This window comes from Armigeres subalbatus, chromosome 1 (assembly GCF_024139115.2).
Source record: "Armigeres subalbatus isolate Guangzhou_Male chromosome 1, GZ_Asu_2, whole genome shotgun sequence".
NCBI classification, from domain to species: Eukaryota; Metazoa; Arthropoda; class Insecta; order Diptera; family Culicidae; genus Armigeres; species Armigeres subalbatus.
This window is the reverse complement of record NC_085139.1, coordinates 157,023,204-157,048,326: the sequence shown is the minus strand read 5'-3', so window position 1 is coordinate 157,048,326 and position 25,123 is coordinate 157,023,204. Positions and strand designations below refer to the sequence as shown.

Below are 25,123 nucleotides of genomic sequence, written 5' to 3'. Positions count from 1 at the left end.
GAAATGAAAAAATGAAAAAGGGTTTGGAGGTTTGGGGTTTGGCGAACGATGAGGAGAACAAGCTGGAGAGTCGAATCAAGTGGATGTGCGTTTCGTTTTGATGAGGCTGTGAAGCTACCATAATGAAAACCGCCATCTTTTCGTCCGGAGTGTTTGTACCACCTACCCGTACCGTCGTCGGGTGCCGTACTGCTAGGCCACCTTGTAACGCGCTTGTAACGGCCACCGCCATTTTACCGACTGAGGCATCCAGCCCACTGACCTGCTCACCCTGTCGGTGGTTCCACCTTTGTCACCTTCTTAAGCGAGATCCAACAACGATATCCATTTAACGCCTTTTTCGGCTCCAACGACAACCGCTCTGCCGCCCGTCCACCTTAATCGTTAAAAAGTCAAAATTCAATATTTTTGTTCTTGGACCCCACATCTGAGATTCTCCCTTGCTTAACATCGCCCTGGGAACCGTAAAACAAAAGATGGTCTTTGTTGCCCGACCGGGAAGGGTTGGCTGGCTCAAGACAAGCTGCTTGGGGCTTGGATGGGTTCCCTTCTGAGACCGAGTAATCTCTTCCAGGTCAAATAGTTTTATAGCATACATATCAATATCTACGCAGCATGAAGACCGGGAATTCACGAACATATATGAGTGGCATTTTTAGTCTTAGGACTTCACTTTGTAATGGTGCTCAAATGCTATAGATTTGCGTGATGTATACGTTATGAAGCAGCAAGATAAATGTTACAGCGTGCCAGCGAAGACGGTGGTGCCAAAGTCTACCCAGACTGAGGCTCCCCTAGCAGCACACATGTCTCACATAGGTTACTGCAACTCCTATGTGACCAGATCTAGTCACAATGAAGTTGCTGCAACCATTTTAGTCTGATTTGTGCTGCTCGGGTCAAGTATGCGCGGGCACGTCGGGGGTGACTGCTCCAACGGAGCAGACACAAAAACGGGGGAGACAGTCTCCAGGGGATGAGCTCCCTGGGGGCCGCTCCAAAACGCGGAGGGTTACTACTCCGAACAAGGGTAGTGGGGCTAGGAAGCTGAACCCTGGCCAGGTACCTCCCAAACCGGGGGAGGAAGGACCTGGAAAGGTTACGGCAGGCCAAGGGTTACGGCTGGTCAAGAACAAGAGGAAACCGAAGACGTCAAGGGCCGAAAAGAAGGCCCAGGCGAATGAGGGTAGCAAGAAGTCTAGGGTATGCGCCAATCGCTCCAGGGGCGATGCCCTAGTCATCAAGACGGACGAGGCTAGGTACTGTGAACAGCAAGCACCCCATGGGGGGTTCGATGTGCCCGGCAGGTAACGCAGCTGGCTTGCTCGGCCTCGCCCGCGTGTTTGGTGTGCGCAGGTTTAGAGGAAACGGCGGAACACGTGTTGTTCATGTGCCCACGTTTTCGCACAATGCGTGACCACATGCTTGCCACATGTGGTCTGGACACTACCCCGTACAACCTAGTTCGGAGGATGTTCAAAGATGAAGTTGACTGGAACGCCGTTTTATCGGATATCGCCCAAATCGTCTCGATGCTACACAGAAGGTGGCGCGTGGACTTAAGTATGGCTAGTTCAGGCGAAAATAAGAGGTGGTCCAAGGGATCGGAGTCGGCTTCATGGGTCATACCGGTGGTCATGCTCTGTGGTCGAACTCGATCCTTTTATCGAACAAGTGACCGCGCGAAGAACAACATGGTATCGTCGCTTTCGCGGCGTCGGTCAACCGGGCGGGTTCCGAGCCCGAGGACGGAAAGGGGTCCTCGTCAAGGCTGGGGCAGGCGTAGGCACCGCGTCGGCAAGTCCCTCTGTGTGTTGGCGAATAGGCCCTGTCGCAGAGAGGTCAATTTGGGGTGCACGCGGCATCATCATTCTTGATACCAGTCGTGCAGAGGAGAGCAGGCGCGAAGTCGACCCTTCCCACCTTCCGAGGGCATAGGGCGTGATAAGGCCACCTGGAAAGCGGGCAATGCGCTGACACGATACCATGGTGTTCTTCTAAAAAAGCAAGTCACGATGTTCGGTGCTGCAAGGACACGCAGCTAACCTCGAGGGTGCGTTGTGCACTGGCCCCCCTTTGAGGCATTACTTTCTGGTTGTACCGAAGGGACTATGGGCTTGGCGGCAATGGAAACGGTTTAGCGGGTCAGGGATGGAGTCCTGCCTCCCTCGTTTGCTGTTGGAGGTGGTCCCTAACCCCGCACTTCCTGGACAACCCGGTATGTCTGTTGAGCAGATTCCCCCTCCATTGCTTAGAAAGAAAAAAAAAGATAAATGTTACAAAATTTAGCAGAATTGATCAGAATTGAAAATTGATAACATGCCCAACTTGCATTGACTGTAAACATACGATCCACGCGATTCAAATGACTCAAACTCAATTCAATTAAACTCAATTTACATCATCGCCAAGTATTCGCCATCTTTTTTAAGATTAATCCAACTGTGCACCAACTTGAAATGGCGGGTGGGCTAATGTTACAGCTGCCTTCCGTCCCATAAAACCCTGGCAGGTTTTGGGGCACGCCGCTCCAATCCAGCCGTCTGGATCCCCCAACCGGATGGGAGTAGGACTAGTTGATTTCTTCCTGGGCTATTCCGATCCGGCTTTGAACACCGAGGTGTCAAGCATGGCCTCACTACATCAGCAAAGATAACGGTGGGACCAAGAAGGCGACTAGGTACTACAGCTGGGTTCGAGGGCAGCTTTAACCAACCAGCAATACAACGGAAAAGAACGCCTTTGCAAGAAGTGGGTTAGGGAGATCTCCACCCAATGGATCGGGTGCAAAAAAGATGGTACTAAAGAAGATGAGCTTTCGTCGAGGACCGGATCTTGTCGGGCGGTCGGATCCAGATAAGCAGCGATTTGTACTACGGGAATATTTCCTATCCAGGAAGTGGAGAACACAAATGCGGAGGGTGCAGTTATAGGGAAGATAAATGGAGTGTACTACTGCAGCTGCTATGCCCCAAAGGCCAAAAAAACAATTGACTCATATGGTTGATCAGCTGACATGACCTGATCGGTCGCAAGCCTGCAGGAGACTTCAATGTATGGTTGAAAAGTGGAAAAGCCGCTGTACTAACCGGAGTAGGCAAACGCCGATAGAGGTCGCTGGACGTCGTTCCAGCGAAAGGAGTGGAATCGATAATAGACAGTCTGCAGTCCAAGTTGCCAATCTTGGTAATCTGCAGTGGAGGTTGGCAAGTAAAGGGCTGATAATCTATCAAGATTCTCATAAACATATTTGGAAGAACCAGTTATCGTTCCAGCAATGAAGATAATTTACGTAAGTCTTAAAGACGGCATTTCTGGTGTCACGAACGACTATGACCTGAGAGGAATGGGCTCGTTACGCTGGCCGGGGTGTTGGGCGCCAACTTATTGTTGGTCAGTGGACTACAACTTTGATCTCCACTACTAAGAGGATATTTCAGCAGCCCTGTCGTCGTAAAATATGAGCTACTTAGTCGCTTATATTTTAAGGGGGCGCTGATACCATAGGGCAGTTTTTAAGGCGCACATTCGAAAACTGCAAATTTCTAAGGAGCTAGGGATTAGAAGCTCGGTTCGTGGCACTGCAAATTTCACAACATCATTTGGAGCGGATACTTGTCAATGTGCTGGAGGACCGAGGATTCGCCTACAACGTACGGTGGCCTGAAACGTGAAAAGGTGGCCTGAAACGTGAAGCAGCAAATTTTGGATTGGTGGTGAGCGTTTCGAGTGCGACAGAGTCCGCCTGGGCTGGGGTAGCAGGGACAATGTTCAAGGGCTTAACGACCCCTCCCCACGACACAACAGTTAGGGCGCCTGCCTAGGACGTGTTGTGGTTTGACAGTGGGCTTTTTTAAACATCTACAAAAAACTTGAAAGTCTTCAACTGTCTAAGACGAGTTTAGTACTTTTCATTTAATCTACAAAATGCTACAAGATCTACAAAAAGCTACATGTGTCCGCAAGCAGGCCATAGCAAAGCGACCGTGTGCCACTCAAAGCACACAAGAGCCCATGCCAACTGGCGTGTCCAGTTACAGCGAATCCAGCATCCAGGAGGAGGCAAAAGCTGGAAGGATACAATGGACAGGGCATGTTGCAAGAATGCCGAACAAAAACGCTGTGAAGATAATACCACAAAAAACTTTAAATAATTTTCTAAGTTGAACATAACAGGTGTAAAAAGTAACTATTTGCTCACATGAAGTACATATCTCACTGTCCGGGTGTGGAAAACAGCTGCTGGTTACCGGTATTGATTTCGTACAACATCCGCATGAAATATCTAACAAGTCATTATCGATATTTTAAATATGGCTTTGATTGACCATCTCTAGATAAATGGAATACGTTTGATCGATTTTAATATTGTTTATTCAAACCTTCTAAAGTAAGGTAAAACACCAAAATTTCAAGTAATTCTTTTTCAATTTCAAATTTTGAACAAAGCGCACAACAATGAGGATCTGTTATTTTATGCAGGTAAAGGACTATGTCCAATTTCTTCGCCTCCGCTTAACTCTCAGATAAAAACCATCTGAAAAAATTCGGCTGAACCTGGATTGAATCCTAAGCAGAGTGAAAAGACCAGGACTTCTGTTCGATCAAATTTGAGACATAACTCTAAAATTAAGTTTGAATTGGGCAAGTGAATTGATCAACCCATTGGCATGTCAAAAGTGTGACATTTTCTACTTGATGTTGCTAAAATTGTTATAAGACGCTTAATTCGCGTTCAAGTCGAACGAACGACTTTCAATTCACTGGGGCGCATATTATCACCATGAATGTCTCTCAACCACAAATTCTAGAGATGGTTGGCAAGATGCACGTGGTGTTTTTTAAGCGCAACGCGTATTACTAATGATGATGATGATAATGATGGTAGCTGCTTACGCTCGCAACTGTCCGGCGGCGGCAGAACTGTTTTCCACTCACTTCCCATCACGCATTTGGTATGTACTCACTCTCGTTTCGGCGACAGGTACTCTTTCGCTTGGTTGTCAGTGCTGCTACGGTTGCAATCACACAGTTCATCGGTAGGGTCAGTGTACCAATAACGGTGGTATCCGTGATATATTAGGCTATAGGGCACTACACGGACTGCTTTGTCTCTTTTGCTGCTAAGAAATTAGAAAACAACAAGGCCAGTCAATTTCAAATTTCATGAAGAACGAAAGAGAAATAGATTCGTCCGTGCAGAGCCCTATTTTAATAAACTAATGAGACACCAATATCATCGGTTTTTTAAACTCACATGCGTGGAAAACAGACACTGAGGAAAATGGACGTATGATTTTCAATCAAACGCCTTATGAAAATTTGCCACAAGGAATCGGTATGAATTTCAATATGTTGCCTTATGAATGATGATTATTATTTGAAAAAAAGCAAAGTGCGGCAGACTGGGTTCGAACCATGGACGTCGGGGTCGGGAGGCCGGTATGTAGACCACACGCCCATCGACGCTTGAATACTCGGGAAGGTAACTGCGTATAAGAAGGACTGTTGATGGAAAAAGCAGTCGAAGATTCATAAGGCGCCAGTTATGAATTTCGATAGTCCAGTTCGCTGAGTGGACACATGCCAAATCGCTACTCATCCACTTGTTTTTAAATGGACTATAACAGTAATCATTAGCACAAAGCCTTTTTTTCCAAGGATGTTATCGATCATTTAGTAATTTGCGTTCGATCATTTAGTAGTTTATCATTAACTCATTCCAGAAGCTGAATTTCAAAATGTGTTGTATGGTGAACTTCTAGTGTGAGGGTTTTTCTACAACTTTTTCTAATGGTTCGTTGTTAGAATTCAACTAATAACGGAGCTATAGTGCTAGTTGCAGTAACTTAAAGTAAATTATTGGAATTTTGTTATCATTTAGTCTAAGTTACTGAAACTATAGTTATAACTCCGCTACTAGTGGAATTCAAACAACGAACCGTTAGGCAGAGTTGTAAAAAACCTTCGCACTAGTCCACGATACAACACATTTTGAAATTCAGCTTCTAAATTCAGCTAAATGATCAAACGCAAATTATTAAATGATTGATAACATCCTTGTCCTTCTCAACTTTTCGGCAAAACTAATGTAGATAATTACGGTAAAAAATTAACAGCAAACGGTAGAAAAGAAATACTTCTAGTTAACGCTTGGATTACATAAAGTGTATTCCGTATTATTATATACATCAAACAGATACTAATATTACTATAACTGGTACTCCTACCCTAGTGCGTGTTTTGTTTTGCTCGTCAGTACGGTTTTGAATGTTGCGGGCGCGTTCATTTTTCTGCTTCGGACAGCCAGAAAAATAATTTATTAGTGCGGTGCGTGTTGTGTAGATTTTGTAAGTACCTACTTATTTTCGACGCGGTAAAAGTAAGCAAATCGCTTCGGTCGACAGTCGTACTATAGGTACGGTGCGGTGTAAATCGGTGAGAATGTTTTTTAATGAAATAGGTGGTTGAACTTCGAATGATTCCCAAAAACTTATTAGGGTATGCAGGATTCCGTGAAGTGATTGTGAGTTTTTTTATGTTGTGGAAAACCCATTAGCTAGCTGACCATAGGATTGCTGAATAGTCTCTTCTGTCCTCAGTTGGTCAAGGCTGGATTACAATAGTGCGTTGCTATTGTACAATAGTAGCGCAATAGTGTGTGACGCGTAACGCATTGTTGTACTAAATGTTCTAAATTATCAGTGTCACAACGTCGGGCGCGTCTGGTTTGAAAACATTTAAATTTAGCGCATTGAAGCTGACGAAAATCAAGCAAACAACCAAGTAACCTATATTTTCATTGCTAAGATTTTTGATATTTATTAACAATGGTTCATTTAAAATAAAACAAATTTGAAGTGAATCAAAACATGGTATTTATCTGGTCATCAGATCTGAAGATCCGTACATAATTTATAATCCAACCTAATTTTAAATCTTATCTAGTGGTTTTCTGACTTTCTAGGTGTTCACTAAGAAATTCATGAACCGTTTTTTTTAATTTCATCTACTTTGTCGTTATCTCATTTTCTCCTTGAGGTTTTCATACTTGATGCGATATTTTCCTTTTCTCTACCTCCTACAAAATAATAATATAATAATAAATCCTTCTAGAAAATCCCCGGGAACTTCATATATTCCTCCGGAAAGTTGTCCACGAATTCCTCAGGAAATTCATAAGGAAATTCCTTGAAGATTTATTTTCTTCTCAGACATTTCTTCAGCTATTCTTCCAGAAAAATCTACGGTATTTATTTCAGGAATCCATTCGAGAGTTCCTTCAAGAATACATACGGAACTTCCTCCCATAATTCCTCCATTTTTTTTATTTTATCTACTTTGTCGTTATCTCATTTTCTCCTTGAGGTTTTCATACTTGATGCGATATTTTCCTTAATTCCTCCAGGAGTTTCTTCAGAAATTTATGCCGGAAATCCTCCAGCTTCGCTCCATAATTACACTTGTAAATCTATAAAAAAAATTCTTAGGAAATTCTGCTAGGAACTTCTTCGGGAGTACCTATAGGCACTCTTCCTTTAATACCTCCGGGATAACATATTTTTTTCCAGGAATACCTACATAAATTACAAAGCGAAATCCTCTAGGATTTCATTCTGGAATTCTTTTCGCAATTACTTCAGAATATCATCCAAGAATTCCTCTAGAAATTTCTTTAGTAATTTCTCCAAGAGTTCGTCCAAGTATTTCCCCGGAAGTTCTTCCAAGTATTTTTTTGGGAATTCCTTTAGAAATTTCTCCGGGAATTTTTCCGTGGAATCGTCCTGGAATTCTTTCCGGACTTCACACGAAATTTATTACAGAATTTTATTCGGAAATTAATTTGAGAGTTCCTCTAAGAGTTCTTCCAGGATTTTCTTCTAAAGAAACTCCCGGGACTTCAGCGATTCATCTGCAAATACTTTCAGGATTCCATCCGGGAATTTCTCTTCTTCCTGCTATTGTTCCTGGAATTTCTTCAGATATTACACCGGAAATTCCTTCAGGAACTTCACCAATAACTATTTCAGGGAATTCCTCCGGAAGTGCTTGTGGGAGTTCCTCCGGAAGCTCCTCCAAGGGGTTTTCTAAGAATTCCTCCAGGAATCCCCCCAGGAACTTCACAGGGAATTTCTGGAAGATATTTGGCAGGAATTTCACGGGAAATGGGATTTTGGAAGTTCCTCAAGAAATTCAATTTTGAGTTTTACACCGGCTGTTCCTCTGAAAATTCCTCCGGGAGTTCCACCACTAATTCCTCCGGGATTTTATTCAGGCTTTCTTTAGGAATTTATCTACAAATTCCTCCAGAAGTTCCTTCGAGAATTTCTTTGGGAGTTCCTCCGGGAGGTCCCTTAAGAATTCTTCCAGGAGTACCTCCTGGAGTTCTTACGGAAGTTTATCAGGGAGTTCTTTCGAGAGATCCTCCGGAATTCCTCCAGAATTTCCTCCGGAAATCCTTCCTGTAGCTCTTGAAGAAATTCCTCCAGAAGTTCCACCGGCAGTTCCTCCGAGAATTCTTCTGGAAATTTCCCCTGGAATTCCTCCGGAAATTACTCTGGAAGTTCCTCTTCAAAAAATTACCCGGAGGAACTGCCGGTGAAACTTCCGGAAGAATTCTCGGAGAAAATGCCGGTGGATCTCCCGGTGGAATTCCCGAAGGAACTGCTTGAGAAACTCCCAGAGGAATTTCAGGAAGAACTCCTAGAAGAATTCCTATAGGACCTCCCAGAGAAACTATCGGAAGAACTTCGGGAGGAATTTCCAGTTATATTTGTGAAGTAAGCTTAAATGATTTCCTGAAAAAAGCCTGAATGATTTCCTGGAAGAGCTACTGGTGGAGCTCCCGGAGGAATTTGGCGAGGAACACCTGGTGGACTTCCCGCAGGAACTCCCGGAGAAACTCCCGGATGAATTGCGGGTGGAACTCTCGGAGGAGTTCTCGAAGTAACTCCTGGAAGAATTTGTGAAGAAACTCCCGTTAGAATTTTCAGAGGAACCCCCGGAGGAATCTTTGTAGGAGTATGTAGCTGGATTATCATTATCATCATCAGAGGACCTCCCGGAGAATTCCCTAAGGAGCTCCCAGAGAAATTCTCGGAGGAACTTCTGGAGGAATTTCTTTATAAATTCCTGAAGAAGCCTAAATTAATTCAAGAAAGAAAGCCTGAATGATTTCCCGGAGGAAATTCTCTAGATACTCAGAGGAACCCCCGTAGGAACTAAATAATTCTCGGAGAAAATTCTGGAGGAATTCTTGGAGGAACTGCCGGTGGAACTCCTGGACGAATTTCACAGGAACTCCCGGAGAAATTTCCGGGATCTCTCAGGAAAATTTTGAAGTTTCCACTGGAATTCTTTCAGGATCTCTTCGGTAATTGATCTAGGAATTCCTCCGAAAATTCCATTGATGATTCCATTTAAGGTATAATTTCTGTATAAATTGGATGGAATTGGTAGTTTGTTAATAATTTTAAATAAATTTAAATAATTAGAAGACTCCGACTCGAAGTCGAGTCAAGTACGAGACACTGAAGACAGCCTTACTGTTGAGGTCGAAATACGTATCTGTCAAGATACAATTAAGTGGTGGAATTCAATGGCACTGTATTAACTCGTCTTATGACAAGTGAAGACATTCCACTAAAAAGCTCAAAATAATTTTTCTTTTCGGAAATTTGTTCGAAAAATGTTTGCAGATTTCTTTTGGAAATTTATCCAAACTTTCCTCCGTAAATTTCTACACAAAGTCCTGGTATTTCTCTGGAAATTCTTTCAGAAATTCTTCCAGAAACACCTAATCAATTCACTCAAGACATCCTGCTAAAGAATTCCTTCGAACATTCTTCCGGAAATTTATAATCCTTAAATTCCACAAGTATATTCCCCAAGAGATTCTGCAGAAGTTTCCTAGAACTCGTCCGGAAATTTATTCAGGAATTTCTCCGTCAATTACCCAGACAATCCTTCGAAAATTATTTCAAAACTTTTAAAGAAAATTCCTCGAAATTCCTTCAGAAATTTCCCGGCAATTCCCCAAGAACTCTCTAGCAAACTCCTTGGGAATTCCGCCGAAGCTACCCAGAGATTTCTTCCAAAAATTCTTCATGAACTGCACCAAAAAATCTTTAAGAAATTTTATATGAAATTCCTCCAAACATTCATCCAGAGATTCCCAATAAATTATACAATTTACATAACTTTTACTAGTGAATGGAAAAATTTAATAATCCCATAAATGTGTAAATTTAGTTTTTCGGTTAAAACTTGGTAACTTCTTCAGTGTTTTGTTATCGAGAATATGTTTTGAAGTTCGTATTGGTTCATTGTTCTTTATAAATTAGGGTGAATTTGCACGTTCCTTCGTTCAGGAGTATTGTGATGTGATCAGGCATTATTCGCAAAGTGGATCGCTGTTGGTTGGCACATCAGTTCCAGCTAATGCCTATGAGTTATTTAAGTTATATAAGGAAAATGTTATACTTGCTTAATTTAGCAGAAATAATGTTGGTGCTTGGCGCACCAATGCGAAGTGCAAAAGTGTTTTCCTGCTGTGTTAATAAGATTTATGCTGATTTATGCTTTGTGCAGGAGAAAATATGTACGTGATAAATGTGTGTTGCAACGTGCTATCGCTTAGCACGCCAGTTCGATCAGAAGAATTTTCCCGAAGTTTGAAAGAATTTTATAGTGCGTGCTGGTGCGATTAAGAGTGGAAATTTTCTGTTTTGTCTAGCAGAGTGCATATCACGTGCACGTCAATTCGTTTAAAAGGATCGTTTATCAGCGGCAGCAGTATGGCAGCATGGTCGTAGAACAGTTGGAATTCTGGGACATCGGCGGTATGATACAGCTAATTGGCGTAAAGTTGTCGTAAGTTATTCTTTATAATATTATGATCTTAATATATGCAATATTTGGTTTATGATCTTTATTTTGACTATAGGGTGATTCTACACAATATAGGTATTACACAAGCATGCAAATGCATGCTTTGCTTGCTATGGTGTGTGTATGGCGAATCAATAACTTTTTATCGGTGGTCTAGTTACTGCCGCTTTTCTCTTACAAGCAGGAGATCGTGGGTTCGATCCCAGGCTCGTTCCTATTTTTTAAAGTGGCACGAACTATATCCACTTCCTTGGTGAATCCTCGACCTATGCTTCAGTTTATCTACCCTACCCAATTAACAAAACTTCCTTTCCGTGGTAATTGTGGAGATGCAGAGGTATTCTCGGTCTCTAGTAGCTACAATAAATCCACACTAACATTCTTCTCATTTTCCAACTGACTGCAAGGACTTGGCCGCAGCTCCATTATTGATCTCAATTTGTTATCTGCTGAAACGTGTACTTTGAGAATAGGTGGTAAATCCTAACCTCTATTCACTTGGATCGTAGTGCAACCATTTACATGTACAGTTAAGTTAAGCTAAAACAAAATTAATAAACCGCCTTGCAGTAATGGTACTTTCTCGTGTAATAAATACACTATGTAATAAATGCATAAAGTGTTATACATTAGAGAGATCCAAGTAGCACTTCATGGGAATATATTCCATTTTTTCATCAATCCACATCTATATGCGTTTATAAAGACAGAAGACAGAATCACCGGATGTCGCACAGACTGAACACTTACATCTAGACAACTGACGTCACTAACCACACGGCCACGAAGCCCATAATTGTGCTTATTATGATACGTGGCAGCAACATCTAAAAAACCCTAATTAAACCACCTACTGATGATGATGCATTTCTCTCTTATTCAAAATAATTGATAAACATGTAAGAGAAGTCTCTAATAACACTAATAGGTAAAAATGACTTATTTTTCACCTTCGCTTAAATTGAAAATTTTGCATTGTAAAGATTGCTGCCGAATGTAAATTTATTGCAAGCAAATCGGCTTAGGTTAATTGCCCGAAAAATAAGTGAGATTTTTGCACAAGTTTTGCTTATAAAATAATATTCTAGCCTTTACTCTTGAGCCCATAGTGCGATCGGATCGATTTTTTATATGACTTAGGGGAAACTGGGGTAAAACAACTTTTTGGTATTTTTTACGGTGTTCCAGGAATATTTTTAAAATGTTTACTACTGGAGTGCCCGAAAAATGATTAGGATTTTTTGCACGGGTTTTACATATAAAAAATATTTTTGCCATAACTTTTGAGCCCATGGTGTGGTCGATTTTAAATAGGAAACAATGGAGCAGGATTCTTCGTCGAATGCAACTTGTTGCGACTAAATAATTAAGGATAAATGCCCGAAAAAAGGGGTGAGATTTCTTTGTGCACACACAAACACCAAATGACCAAATCTTCAAAAATTACAAAGTTACTTTTTTCTGGAGGTATGTTGTTTGGGCGACTATCTGACGCATATTTTTCGTTGCGACTAAAAATAAGCGAACCAGTAGATTTTTGCCTTTCTCGTATACTAAGTATACGTAAAGGCTATAATTTCACTCCGTAACCAAACTTTTGATAGAAGGCTCGGAGACCCATAGTGTTATATACCAATCGACTCAGCTCGACGAATTGAGGTGATGTCTGTTTGTGTGTATGTATGTGTGTGTGTGTATGTGTGTATGTGTACAAATTTTGTAGACACACTTTTTGGAACTTAGCATTACCCGATTTACTCGCAACAAGTTGCATTCGACGGGGAATGCGGTCCCATTGTTTGCTATTGAAAATTAGCCTGATCGGACATTGCGTTTCGGAATTATTGAAAAATCATTGTTTTTTCCCAAGGGTCCCCCCTTGGAAAAAAAATTTCAAAATCGAAAAAAAAAATTTTTTTCAAGAATGGTGGGAATGCATAGTAATTAATGCAAAAACATGCAAAATGATAGAAAATATGCGATCTATCCCCCTAAAGTGCTTTTTTGACCTTTCCTATGTGATTTTTTCAGCACATTTTACGATGCACGAGAAAGGCATCATCGCCGCTAGGTGGATTAATCTGGGTTTTTTTATGAGCGGTGATACGACTATAATTTGATGTCTTTATACTATGTTCGCACTACGGCCTGAATAACATGTTATTTAAATGATCAACAATAGAAAGCTCATCAAGATAGCCGAATAACATAAGAAGGCTTTAGTGCGAAACCAGTATTAAATGTATTTATTGAGAACTAAGATCTAACTGTCAATCGTTTAGTTGATTGTAGCGCCGCACTCTAGCTAGCTAGCACTTTAATAAAGAAATTAATAATAATAATAGGGGAAAAGACAGCTTTGGCAGGTTTTGTACTATTATTGTGGTTTTGTCGACTGGTTTTTGTCGACTAAATTTTATGAAAATTTGATATGCAAATAATTTTTAGGCCAAATTTGAGCATAATAAAAAACCCCCCTGACAATAATAGCACAAAACCTGCCAAAGCCGTCATTCCCCCTAATAGATGGATTTAAGTTCGAGCTTGATGGCTTTCTCCAGAACACATGAAAACGTTGTATTCTAATAATACTCCAACTTTCCCGGCAAAATGTTCAATCTTCATAAATATAAACACAGCTGATCTCAATACAAATCGATTCATGAGAAGTACATCCGTTTGGGAGTTATATTGCCTCAAAGGAATCATTTTTATATATTTAGAATAGAAAAGCAGCTTGTAAGAGCTTATATCGTAAGAGCTTTCACTTGCCATAAGACGAGTTTGTACAATCCCATTGAATTCCACCACTTAATTGTATCTTGACAGATACGTATTTCGACCTCAACAGTAAGGCCGTCTTCAGTGTCTCGTACTTGACTCAACTTAAGTGGTGGAATTCAATGGGATTGTACAAACTCGTCTTATGACAAGTGAAGACAACAAGTGAAGACAAAATGTAACAGTAGTGGGCGGGCGTAGTGAAACGTCACGTCTGTTATAAAAATTGTACTGAGTATACCAGACGTGACGTCACATTCGGTCGCCTTTGGCCATCGTCGGCAACCCAGCTGAGAGTTTCTCCCTCAAAAGAAAGAATTTTCGTTGAACAAATACTACTTTAGGGTGCCCACGCAAAAGATATTTTATTTACTAGATAAAGATTTTCGCTTCGGTTCCCTTTGTTCTGCTGTCCGGAACATGTTGGGTACCAAGCTGTCAAATCGTATGGATTTTCCTTCTTTGACATTTAGCTCCCATATCCTCGCCAGCAAAAGATGTTCCGGACAGCGACGACAGCGACAATCTTTATCTGGTAACTAAAATATCTTTTGCCCACACCTGTAGTCAAGCACATCAAGATCGTACTATAAACTTTGCATCGCGTGAGTTGCAACATCGATTTTGCGCGTACTCGCTCTCTCTAGCAGACCATGGTAGTTCACTACCCGAAGCAATTAACACGAATGAGGGTGGAGAGCGCAGAACCAACGCTCACCGACTTTCTGACTTTTCAGACAAGAGAGGCTTCATTTTATAACAGTAATAACTTTCAAGTTAACCGTGACCGAGTGGATAGCGTACACGCATCAATCTGGCGGTTTTGTTGATGCTCTTGGTTCGAATCCAAGAGAGAGCCATGGGGGGGGGGAAGGGGGTGGGGCATTTAAAACCAATTGGTTTACTATTTTTGTACACACAGTTGATAGTAACTATTATACTGAGACCTATGAAGGCGAATCTGAGTTTCAATTAGCTAAAATAGACCAAAACAAATTTTTGCTTTAGTAGAAAACTTCTTAGTTGTCGACTAAGCGTGACTAATCAGGACGGCAGGGCTGTATGATCCGAGTATCCCAAAATTAAATATGTTTTCAGGGGATGTTGGAATGCGATTTTAGGTGAGCAATAAGAAACTTTCGATGCAGAATCAAGACCCATATTAGAGAAGGCAGTGCAAAACTGTACTCGCGGATGCACAACATGTTGGCTTTGGGGGAGTTAATAGTAACTAACAGCGCTCAACTGCGACACATGAGGGCGCCGGTAGTGCGAAGCCGTACTCGCGGATGCACAACATGTTGGCTTTGGGGGAGTTGATAGTAACTAACAGCGCCCAACTGCGACACATGAGGGCGCCGGTAGTGCGAAGCCGTACTCGCGGATGCACAACATGTTGGCTTTGGGGGAGTTGATAGTAACTAACAGCGCTCAACTGCGACACATGAGGGCGCCGGTAGTGCAAAACTGTACTCGCGGATGCACAACATGTTGGCTTTGGGGGAGTTGATAGTAACTAACAGCGCTCAACTGCGACACATGAGGGCGCCGGTAGTGCGAAGTCATACTCGCAGATGCACAACATGTTGGCTTTGGGGGAGTTGATAGTAACTAACAGCGCTCAACTGCGACACATGAGGGCGCCGGTAGTGCGAAGCCGTACTCGCGGATGCACAACATGTTGGCTTTGGGGGAGTTGATAGTAACTAACAGCGCTCAACTGCGACACATGAGGGCGCCGGTAGTGCGAAGCCGTACTCGCGGATGCACAACATGTTGGCTTTGGGGGAGTTGATAGTAACCAACAGCGCTCAACTGCGACACATGAGGGCGCCGGTAGTGCGAAGTCGTACTCGCGGATGCACAACATGTTGGCTTTGGGGGAGTTAATAGTAACTAACAGCGCTCAACTGCGACACATGAGGGCGCCGGTAGTGCGAAGCCGTACTCGCGGATGCACAACATGTTGGCTTTGGGGGAGTTGATAGTAACTAACAGCGCTCAACTGCGACACATGAGGGCGCCGGTAGTGCGAAGCCGTACTCGCGGATGCACAACATGTTGGCTTTGGGGGAGTTGATAGTAACTAACAGCGCTCAACTGCGACACATGAGGGCGCCGGTAGTGCAAAACTGTACTCGCGGATGCACAACATGTTGGCTTTGGGGGAGTTGATAGTAACTAACAGCGCTCAACTGCGACACATGAGGGCGCCGGTAGTGCGAAGTCATACTCGCAGATGCACAACATGTTGGCTTTGGGGGAGTTGATAGTAACTAACAGCGCTCAACTGCGACACATGAGGGCGCCGGTAGTGCGAAGCCGTACTCGCGGATGCACAACATGTTGGCTTTGGGGGAGTTGATAGTAACTAACAGCGCTCAACTGCGACACATGAGGGCGCCGGTAGTGCGAAGCCGTACTCGCGGATGCACAACATGTTGGCTTTGGGGGAGTTGATAGTAACTAACAGCGCTCAACTGCGACACATGAGGGCGCCGGTAGTGCGAAGTCGTACTCGCGGATGCACAACATGTTGGCTTTAGGGGAGTTAATAGTAACTAACAGCGCTCAACTGCGACACATGAGGGCGCCGGTAGTGCGAAGCCGTACTCGCGGACGCACAACATGTTGGCTTGGGGGGAGTTGATAGTAACTAACAGCGCTCAACTGCGACACATGAGGGCGCCGGTAGTGCGAAGCCGTACTCGCGGATGCACAACATGTTGGCTTTGGGGGAGTTGATAGTAACTAACAGCGCTCAACTGCGACACATGAGGGCGCCGGTAGTGCAAAACTGTACTCGCGGATGCACAACATGTTGGCTTTGGGGGAGTTGATAGTAACTAACAGCGCTCAACTGCGACACATGAGGGCGCCGGTAGTGCGAAGTCATACTCGCAGATGCACAACATGTTGGCTTTGGGGGAGTTGATAGTAACTAACAGCGCTCAACTGCGACACATGAGGGCGCCGGTAGTGCGAAGCCGTACTCGCGGATGCACAACATGTTGGCTTTGGGGGAGTTGATAGTAACTAACAGCGCTCAACTGCGACACATGAGGGCGCCGGTAGTGCGAAGCCGTACTCGCGGATGCACAACATGTTGGCTTTGGGGGAGTTGATAGTAACTAACAGCGCTCAACTGCGACACATGAGGGCGCCGGTAGTGCGAAGTCGTACTCGCGGATGCACAACATGTTGGCTTTGGGGGAGTTAATAGTAACTAACAGCGCTCAACTGCGACACATGAGGGCGCCGGTAGTGCGAAGCCGTACTCGCGGATGCACAACATGTTGGCTTTGGGGGAGTTGATAGTAACTAACAGCGCTCAACTGCGACACATGAGGGCGCCGGTAGTGCGAAGCCGTACTCGCGGATGCACAACATGTTGGCTTTAGGGGAGTTGATAGTAACTAACAGCGCTCAACTGCGACACATGAGGGCGCCGGTAGTGCGAAGTCGTACTCGCGGATGCACAACATGTTGGCTTTAGGGGAGTTAATAGTAACTAACAGCGCTCAACTGCGACACATGAGGGCGCCGGTAGTGCGAAGCCGTACTCGCGGATGCACAACATGTTGGCTTTGGGGGAGTTGATAGTAACTAACAGCGCTCAACTGCGACACATGAGGGCGCCGGTAGTGCGAAGTCGTACTCGCGGATGCACAACATGTTGGCTTTAGGGGAGTTAATAGTAACTAACAGCGCTCAACTGCGACACATGAGGGCGCCGGTAGTGCGAAGCCGTTCTCGCGGATGCTCAACATGTTGGCTTTGGGGGAGTTGATAGTAACTAACAGCGCTCAACTGCGACACATGAGGGCGCCGGTAGTGCGAAGCCGTACTCGCGGATGCTCAACATGTTGGCTTTGGGGGAGTTGATAGTAACTAACAGCGCTCAACTGCGACACATGAGGGCGCCGGTAGTGCGAAGTCGTACTCGCGGATGCACAACATGTTGGCTTTAGGGGAGTTAATAGTAACTAACAGCGCTCAACTGCGACACATGAGGGCGCCGGTAGTGCGAAGCCGTTCTCGCGGATGCTCAACATGTTGGCTTTGGGGGAGTTGATAGTAACTAACAGCGCTCAACTGCGACACATGAGGGCGCCGGTAGTGCGAAGCCGTACTCGCGGATGCTCAACATGTTGGCTTTGGGGGAGTTGATAGTAACTAACAGCGCTCAACTGCGACACATGAGGGCGCCGGTAGTGCGAAGCCGTACTCGCGGATGCACAACATGTTGGCTTTGGGGGAGTTGATAGTAACTAACAGCGCTCAACTGCGACACATGAGGGCGCCGGTAGTGCGAAGTCGTACTCGCGGATGCACAACATGTTGGCTTTAGGGGAGTTAATAGTAACTAACAGCGCTCAACTGCGACACATGAGGGCGCCGGTAGTGCGAAGCCGTACTCGCGGCTGCACAGCGTGGTGGCGGGGAGGGGGGTGGTAGTAACTAACAGCGCTCAACTGCGACACATGAGGGCGCCGGTAGTGCGAAGCCGTACTCGCGGATGCACAACATGTTGGCTTTGGGGGAGTTGATAGTAACTAACAGCGCTCAACTGCGACACATGAGGGCGCCGGTAGTGCGAAGCCGTACTCGCGGATGCACAACATGTTGGCTTTGGGGGAGTTGATAGTAACTAACAGCGCTCAACTGCGACACATGAGGGCGCCGGTAGTGCAAAACTGTACTCGCGGATGCACAACATGTTGGCTTTGGGGGAGTTGATAGTAACTAACAGCGCTCAACTGCGACACATGAGGGCGCCGGTAGTGCGAAGCCGTACTCGCGGATGCACAACATGTTGGCTTTGGGGGAGTTGATAGTAACTAACAGCGCTCAACTGCGACACATGAGGGCGCCGGTAGTGCGAAGTCGTACTCGCGGATGCACAACATGTTGGCTTTGGGGGAGTTAATAGTAACTAACAGCGCTCAACTGCGACACATGAGGGCGCCGGTAGTGCGAAGCCGTACTCGCGGATGCACAACATGTTGGCTTTGCGGGAGTTGATAGTAACTAACAGCGCTCAACTACGACAAATGAGGGCGCCGGTAGTGCGAAGCCGTACTCGCGGATGCACAACGTGTTGGCTTTGGGGGAGTTGATAGTAACTAACAGCGCTCAACTGCGACACATGAGGGCGCCGGTAGTGCGAAGTCGTACTCGCGGATGCACAACATGTTGGCTTTGGGGAGTTAATAGTAACTAACAGCGCTCAACTGCGACACATGAGGGCGCCGGTAGTGCGAAGCCGTACTCGCGGATGCACAACATGTTGGCTTTGGGGAGTTGATAGTAACTAACAGCGCTCAACTGCGACACATGAGGGCGCCGGTAGTGCGAAGCCGTACTCGCGGATGCACAACATGTTGGCTTTGGGGAGTTGATAGTAACTAACAGCGCTCAACTGCGACACATGAGGGCGCCGGTAGTGCAAAACTGTACTCGCGGATGCACAACATGTTGGCTTTGGGGAGTTGATAGTATCTAACAGCGCTCAACTGCGACACATGAGGGCGCCGGTAGTGCGAAGTCATACTCGCAGATGCACAACATGTTGGCTTTGGGGGAGTTGATAGTAACTAACAGCGCTCAACTGCGACACATGAGGGCGCCGGTAGTGCGAAGCCGTACTCGCGGATGCACAACATGTTGGCTTTGGGGGAGCGCTCAACTGCGACACATGAGGGCGCCGGTAGTGCGAAGTCGTACTCGCGGATGCACAACATGTTGGCTTTGGGGGAGTTAATAGTAACTAACAGCGCTCAACTGCGACACATGAGGGCGCCGGTAGTGCGAAGCCGTACTCGCGGATGCACAACATGTTGGCTTTGGGGGAGTTGATAGTAACTAACAGCGCTCAACTGCGACACATGAGGGCGCCGGTAGTGCGAAGCCGTACTCGCGGATGCACAACATGTTGGCTTTGGGGGAGTTGATAGTAACTAACAGCGCTCAACTGCGACACATGAGGGCGCCGGTAGTGCAAAACTGTACTCGCGGATGCACAACATGTTGGCTTTGGGGGAGTTGATAGTAACTAACAGCGCTCAACTGCGACACATGAGGGCGCCGGTAGTGCGAAGTCATACTCGCAGATGCACAACATGTTGGCTTTGGGGGAGTTGATAGTAACTAACAGCGCTCAACTGCGACACATGAGGGCGCCGGTAGTGCGAAGCCGTACTCGCGGATGCACAACATGTTGGCTTTGGGGGAGTTGATAGTAACTAACAGCGCTCAACTGCGACACATGAGGGCGCCGGTAGTGCGAAGCCGTACTCGCGGATGCTCAACATGTTGGCTTTGGGGGAGTTGATAGTAACTAACAGCGCTCAACTGCGACACATGAGGGCGCCGGTAGTGCGAAGTCGTACTCGCGGATGCACAACATGTTGGCTTTAGGGGAGTTAATAGTAACTAACAGCGCTCAACTGCGACACATGAGGGCGCCGGTAGTGCGAAGCCGTACTCGCGGATGCACAACATGTTGGCTTTGGGGGAGTTGATAGTAACTAACAGCGCTCAACTGCGACACATGAGGGCGCCGGTAGTGCGAAGCCGTACTCGCGGATGCACAACATGTTGGCTTTGGGGGAATTGATAGTAACTAACAGCGCTCAACTGCGACACATGAGGGCGCCGGTAGTGCGAAGCCGTACTCGCGGATGCACAACATGTTGGCTTTGGGGAGTTGATAGTAACTAACAGCGCTCAACTGCGACACATGAGGGCGCCGGTAGTGCGAAGTCGTACTCGCGGATGCACAACATGTTGGCTTTGGGGAGTTAATAGTAACTAACAGCGCTCAACTGCGACACATGAGGGCGCCGGTAGTGCGAAGCCGTACTCGCGGATGCACAACATGTTGGCTTTGGGGGAGTTGATAGTAACTAACAGCGCTCAACTGCGACACATGAGGGCGCCGGTAGTGCGAAGCCGTACTCGCGGATGCACAACATGTTGGCTTTGGGGGCGTTGATAGTAACTAACAGCGCTCAACTGCGACACATGAGGGCGCCGGTAGTGCGAAGTCGTACTCGCGGATGCACAACATGTTGGCTTTGGGGGAGGTGATAGTAACTAACAGCGCTCAACTGCGACACATGAGGGCGCCGGTAGTGCGAAGCCGTACCCGCGGATGCACAACATGTTGGCTTTGGGGGAGTTGATAGTAACTAACAGCGCTCAACTGCGACACATGAGGGCGCCGGTAGTGCGAAGCCGTACTCGCGGATGCACAACATGTTGGCTTTGGGGGAGTTGATAGTAACTAACAGCGCTCAACTGCGACACATGAGGGCGCCGGTAGTGCAAAACTGTACTCGCGGATGCACAACATGTTGGCTTTGGGGGAGTTGATAGTAACTAACAGCGCTCAACTGCGACACATGAGGGCGCCGGTAGTGCGAAGCCGTACTCGCGGATGCACAACATGTTGGCTTTGGGGGAGTTGATAGTAACTAACAGCGCTCAACTGCGACACATGAGGGCGCCGGTAGTGCGAAGTCGTACTCGCGGATGCACAACATGTTGGCTTTAGGGGAGTTAATAGTAACTAACAGCGCTCAACTGCGACACATGAGGGCGCCGGTAGTGCGAAGCCGTTCTCGCGGATGCTCAACATGTTGGCTTTGGGGGAGTTGATAGTAACTAACAGCGCTCAACTGCGACACATGAGGGCGCCGGTAGTGCGAAGCCGTACCGTAAAACCGATTGGTTTACTATTTTTGTACACACAGTTGATAGTAACTATCATACTGAGACCTATGTAGGCGAATCTGAGTTTCAATTAGCTAAAATAGACCAAAACAAATTTTTGCTTTAGTAGAAAGCTTCTTAGTTGTCGACTAAGCGTGACTAATCAGGACGGCAGGGCTGTATTTCAGTGTACTCTATACTAGATAGATAAAAATGCGTTTCCTGTTGAACTTTTTTCAAATTTAATAACTTCTTCTTCTTCTTATTGACATTACATCCCCACACTAGGACAGAGCCGCCTCGCAGCTTAGTGTTCATTAAGCACTTCCACAGTTATTAACTGCGAGGTTTCTAAGCCAAGTTACCATTTTTGCATTCGTATATCATGAGGCTAACACGATGATACTTTTATGCCCAGGGAAGTCGAGACAATTTCCAATCCGAAAATTGTCTAGACTGGCACCGGGAATCGAACCCAGCCACCCTCAGCATGGTCTTGCTTTGTAGCCGCGCGTCTTACCGCACGGCTAAGGAGGGCCCTACAACTTCGCGACATTTAAAATTTAACTAGAATGAGTATCGTCCTCCTGTATTACATAAATATCCACTACTGACATTACAAGTATAATCGATGATCATTGCTTTCTTATCCACCTAACTGAACAAGCGTTTGTTTTAATTACCCATTTACATTCCAATTTTCTTAAATATTCCTTCAATGTGTTCCCCCTATTTATAGAATATGGCAATAAATCATCCATATCGGAACGGCGATGAGCGCAGATTAGCTGCTCCCGCAAAGTGGCCATTTCTGTTTCTTTTCATCGTGACATTCTTTCTTCAAGAGCCCCCCCCCCCAATCGATGACGGCCAAATAAAACCCGCCGATGCTTGATCTCCAAAGCACTTTCACTCATCGGCGGTAAGCCAATTGGAGGCAAAGTAATGACGTGGTTTAGTGTACCAGCCGGGGTTTGACGATCGGAAATCCATTAAGTCAAGAATTTATTTTTAACTCCATCGTAAGTAGGCTCAAGCTGTACTAACGCAATGAACCATTTGTTGCGCTTCGCTGTACGAGACTATAAATATTGTTACACAACACTTGAGCGATCGATTCGGGATAGGTTCTAATCAGGGTGATGAATTTAGTGCAATTTATTCATAGCTCCCAGACCTTGTGCGATACAAAGAGAATCTTTCATGTACCAACGGAGAGCATGGCAGCTGCATACTTACTGCGTCTTCATCGTACTGCGTATCGATGGAGCCATCTCCGGCCGATACGATTTGTGTGCCCTCGCCACTGCCGGCGACTGCCGGTGGGATAATTTGTGTTTTCGTGGTGTTCACGATCAGCTCCTGGGTACCGCCCGTCTCGTCCTGCAGCGACACATCGTTCTTGGACTGGAGCAGAAAATGGGAGGATCGTTGTTTGAAGAGTGTTCCAAACTTCTCGAAGAAGGTTTCCTTTTCCAAGGTCCTAGAAGAGGGAAGGAAATAATATTGCTTCGATTAATGTTCTGATTTTTCAGTGGCTTGCAGTAAATCATTCTTCTGTGGAAATTCCCATAAATTTTCTAGGCCAGATTTATTGGCTCATTCTGATCGAGTTTACAGCGATGCTAGTAGTCGTTAATCATGTGAACTGGTAAAGACTAGATTGTGCTTAAGATATATGCAAGATGTTATCACTTTGTAAGTTATACGTGATTGATTGTAGTGGGATAAAAACGAAACAGATGACTAACTTTTGCTTAGCAACATTAGACATCGTTATAGTTTAGTTAATTGCACAACTGAACTTTGACAAAGCATAACTATTGTTGGCTCAAGGCTTACGCTGCCAAATTAGTCAACAATACCTCCTGGATTGGGTCTCTATTCTCCAGTATCTCATAGCTTTGAGAAAGTCCTCCAAAGAAAAACTGATACTAACAGAAACCGGTTGGTGATGAGCAAATTTTACGACCATAAAGGCGAATGATCTCCGTGTAGTTTAGAAAGTAAACCATGACGTGATTCATGTCACATGATGCGTGATCGCTAGAGGACCAGTCCGATAATACTTTATTTATACAGACACCATCAGGATCTTCGAACATATTGAATTAAGATACTACTTCAATGGACGAATCCAACAATCCAACGATTTGGCTTTTCCTTAGCAATTGTGTAAATCCTGCTCATACTCACATGTTTTTAAATTTCAAGTCCGATTTTTTTTCACTGCAACTTATTATAGAGATAGTGTTATTTTCATTCTTTTTAAGTATCTTTTAAATCAGATGACCTTACTGTCATACTGCCATTAAGAAGCAGTTGATTTCGATGCAGGACAAAGCTTTTACACAATTTCAGATAGAAATCCGATAGGGTCTAAACATTTAGGCTATTTCTGACACAGATAGCGCATAAAAGGATTCTTTTTCTTCTAATAATGAAACCTGGTGAAAAATATAAATGGCGTTGTATGCATTTAGACTGATAGACTGCAAAGAATATTTGGAAGGAACGTCACTGATGATCACTTTCAATGTTGTAATAAGACAAGACCGTTTTAAAAAAATATATTTATTTTTTTAAATCATTATTTTAATTATTATTGATTTACAATAACATACACTTAAAATCTATCTTTCGTTTTATTTTTGCTTTATGGAAAAATGGGACTGAAAACATGCATTTGAGAAGATGACTATGTACCTCCTGGTGGCTACAAAAGCATTCCCTGAGGTTAGTTCAATGAAAGTTTATTGCCTAAATTCCGGATTATTGACCACTCGGTATGTAAATTAGATATTTTTTTTGAAATTCGATTGTTGTTGCACATCATGTGGAATATTCGAAAAATGTAATGAAGGTAACCACTTTCCTTCAATAGGGTTTGAATCCACGACCCCAGTATGCTAGACAGATACTTCCCTACTAGGTTACGAAGGACCTCTGCCCTCCTCAGTTACCTGTTGGCAAGGACATTTCGGGTCTTAATCAGCGGAGCGAGATCCAATGCGCACGATATCGTCGCAAGCGTCCCTCTGGGCAGTATCCTCGGCCCCTGATGTTTAACCTGTTCACCTCCGACATGCCAGAACCTTCAGAAGGTTGGGGCAGCAGGGACTATGTCCAAGGGCTTTAAGACCCCACCCAAGTGATTGCGAGTACGGGGGTCTGCCTAGAAGGTTGTGGAGTTTGGCAGTGGGCTCGGCTAAACCTCTTCCAAAAGCCTCAAGTATCCGCAAGCAGACCCTATTAAAGCGACCATGTGCCGCCTAAAGCGCACGAGCCTAGCGGGAGTGCCAATCGGCACAACAGGATCGATGCATGTAAGATCCTGATTACGGCATACTGGCTGCGTGTTACTGAATAATGTTTTGAATATTGTAATACTGTATCATGTGACTACACCATCAGTATTTGACAGAAGCCGCAAGGAGGACCTAACAGCAATGCGATGTCTGGCGGTAAGGAGGACCCTTTCGCTATACGAAGTGGCCTTAATCGATCACCCCAAAAGTCGCCGTGGGAAGCGAAGGTGATGGTCGTGGTGGGTCAGATGAGGTGCTGGTCGACGTTAAAATGAACGGTCCCACTCTGGTCAAGTTCATAAGCTCGTTGATGACCAACCACGAGTATATCGAAGGCCAAACAATGGAGGTGATTACTACTTTTCAGATGTAATCATGTCTTTTCTGGATACCCGCGTAAACTACAGTAAGAATCTGAAACAGGCCGC

General features: G+C 45.0%; 1 protein-coding gene across 7 annotated transcripts in view; it reads right to left on the bottom strand.

Annotated features, from left to right (window-relative positions):
* LOC134205378 (protein unc-13 homolog 4B-like) overlaps nt 1-25,123 on the bottom strand; it is a 60,403-nt gene that overhangs the window by 15,079 nt on the left and 20,201 nt on the right. For all 7 annotated transcript variants that reach the window (XM_062680598.1, XM_062680596.1, XM_062680597.1 and 4 more), the window contains one exon: nt 22,627-22,870. In XM_062680598.1, the coding sequence (XP_062536582.1) occupies nt 22,627-22,870 (244 nt within the window). The remainder of the gene's footprint in view (nt 1-22,626; nt 22,871-25,123) is intronic.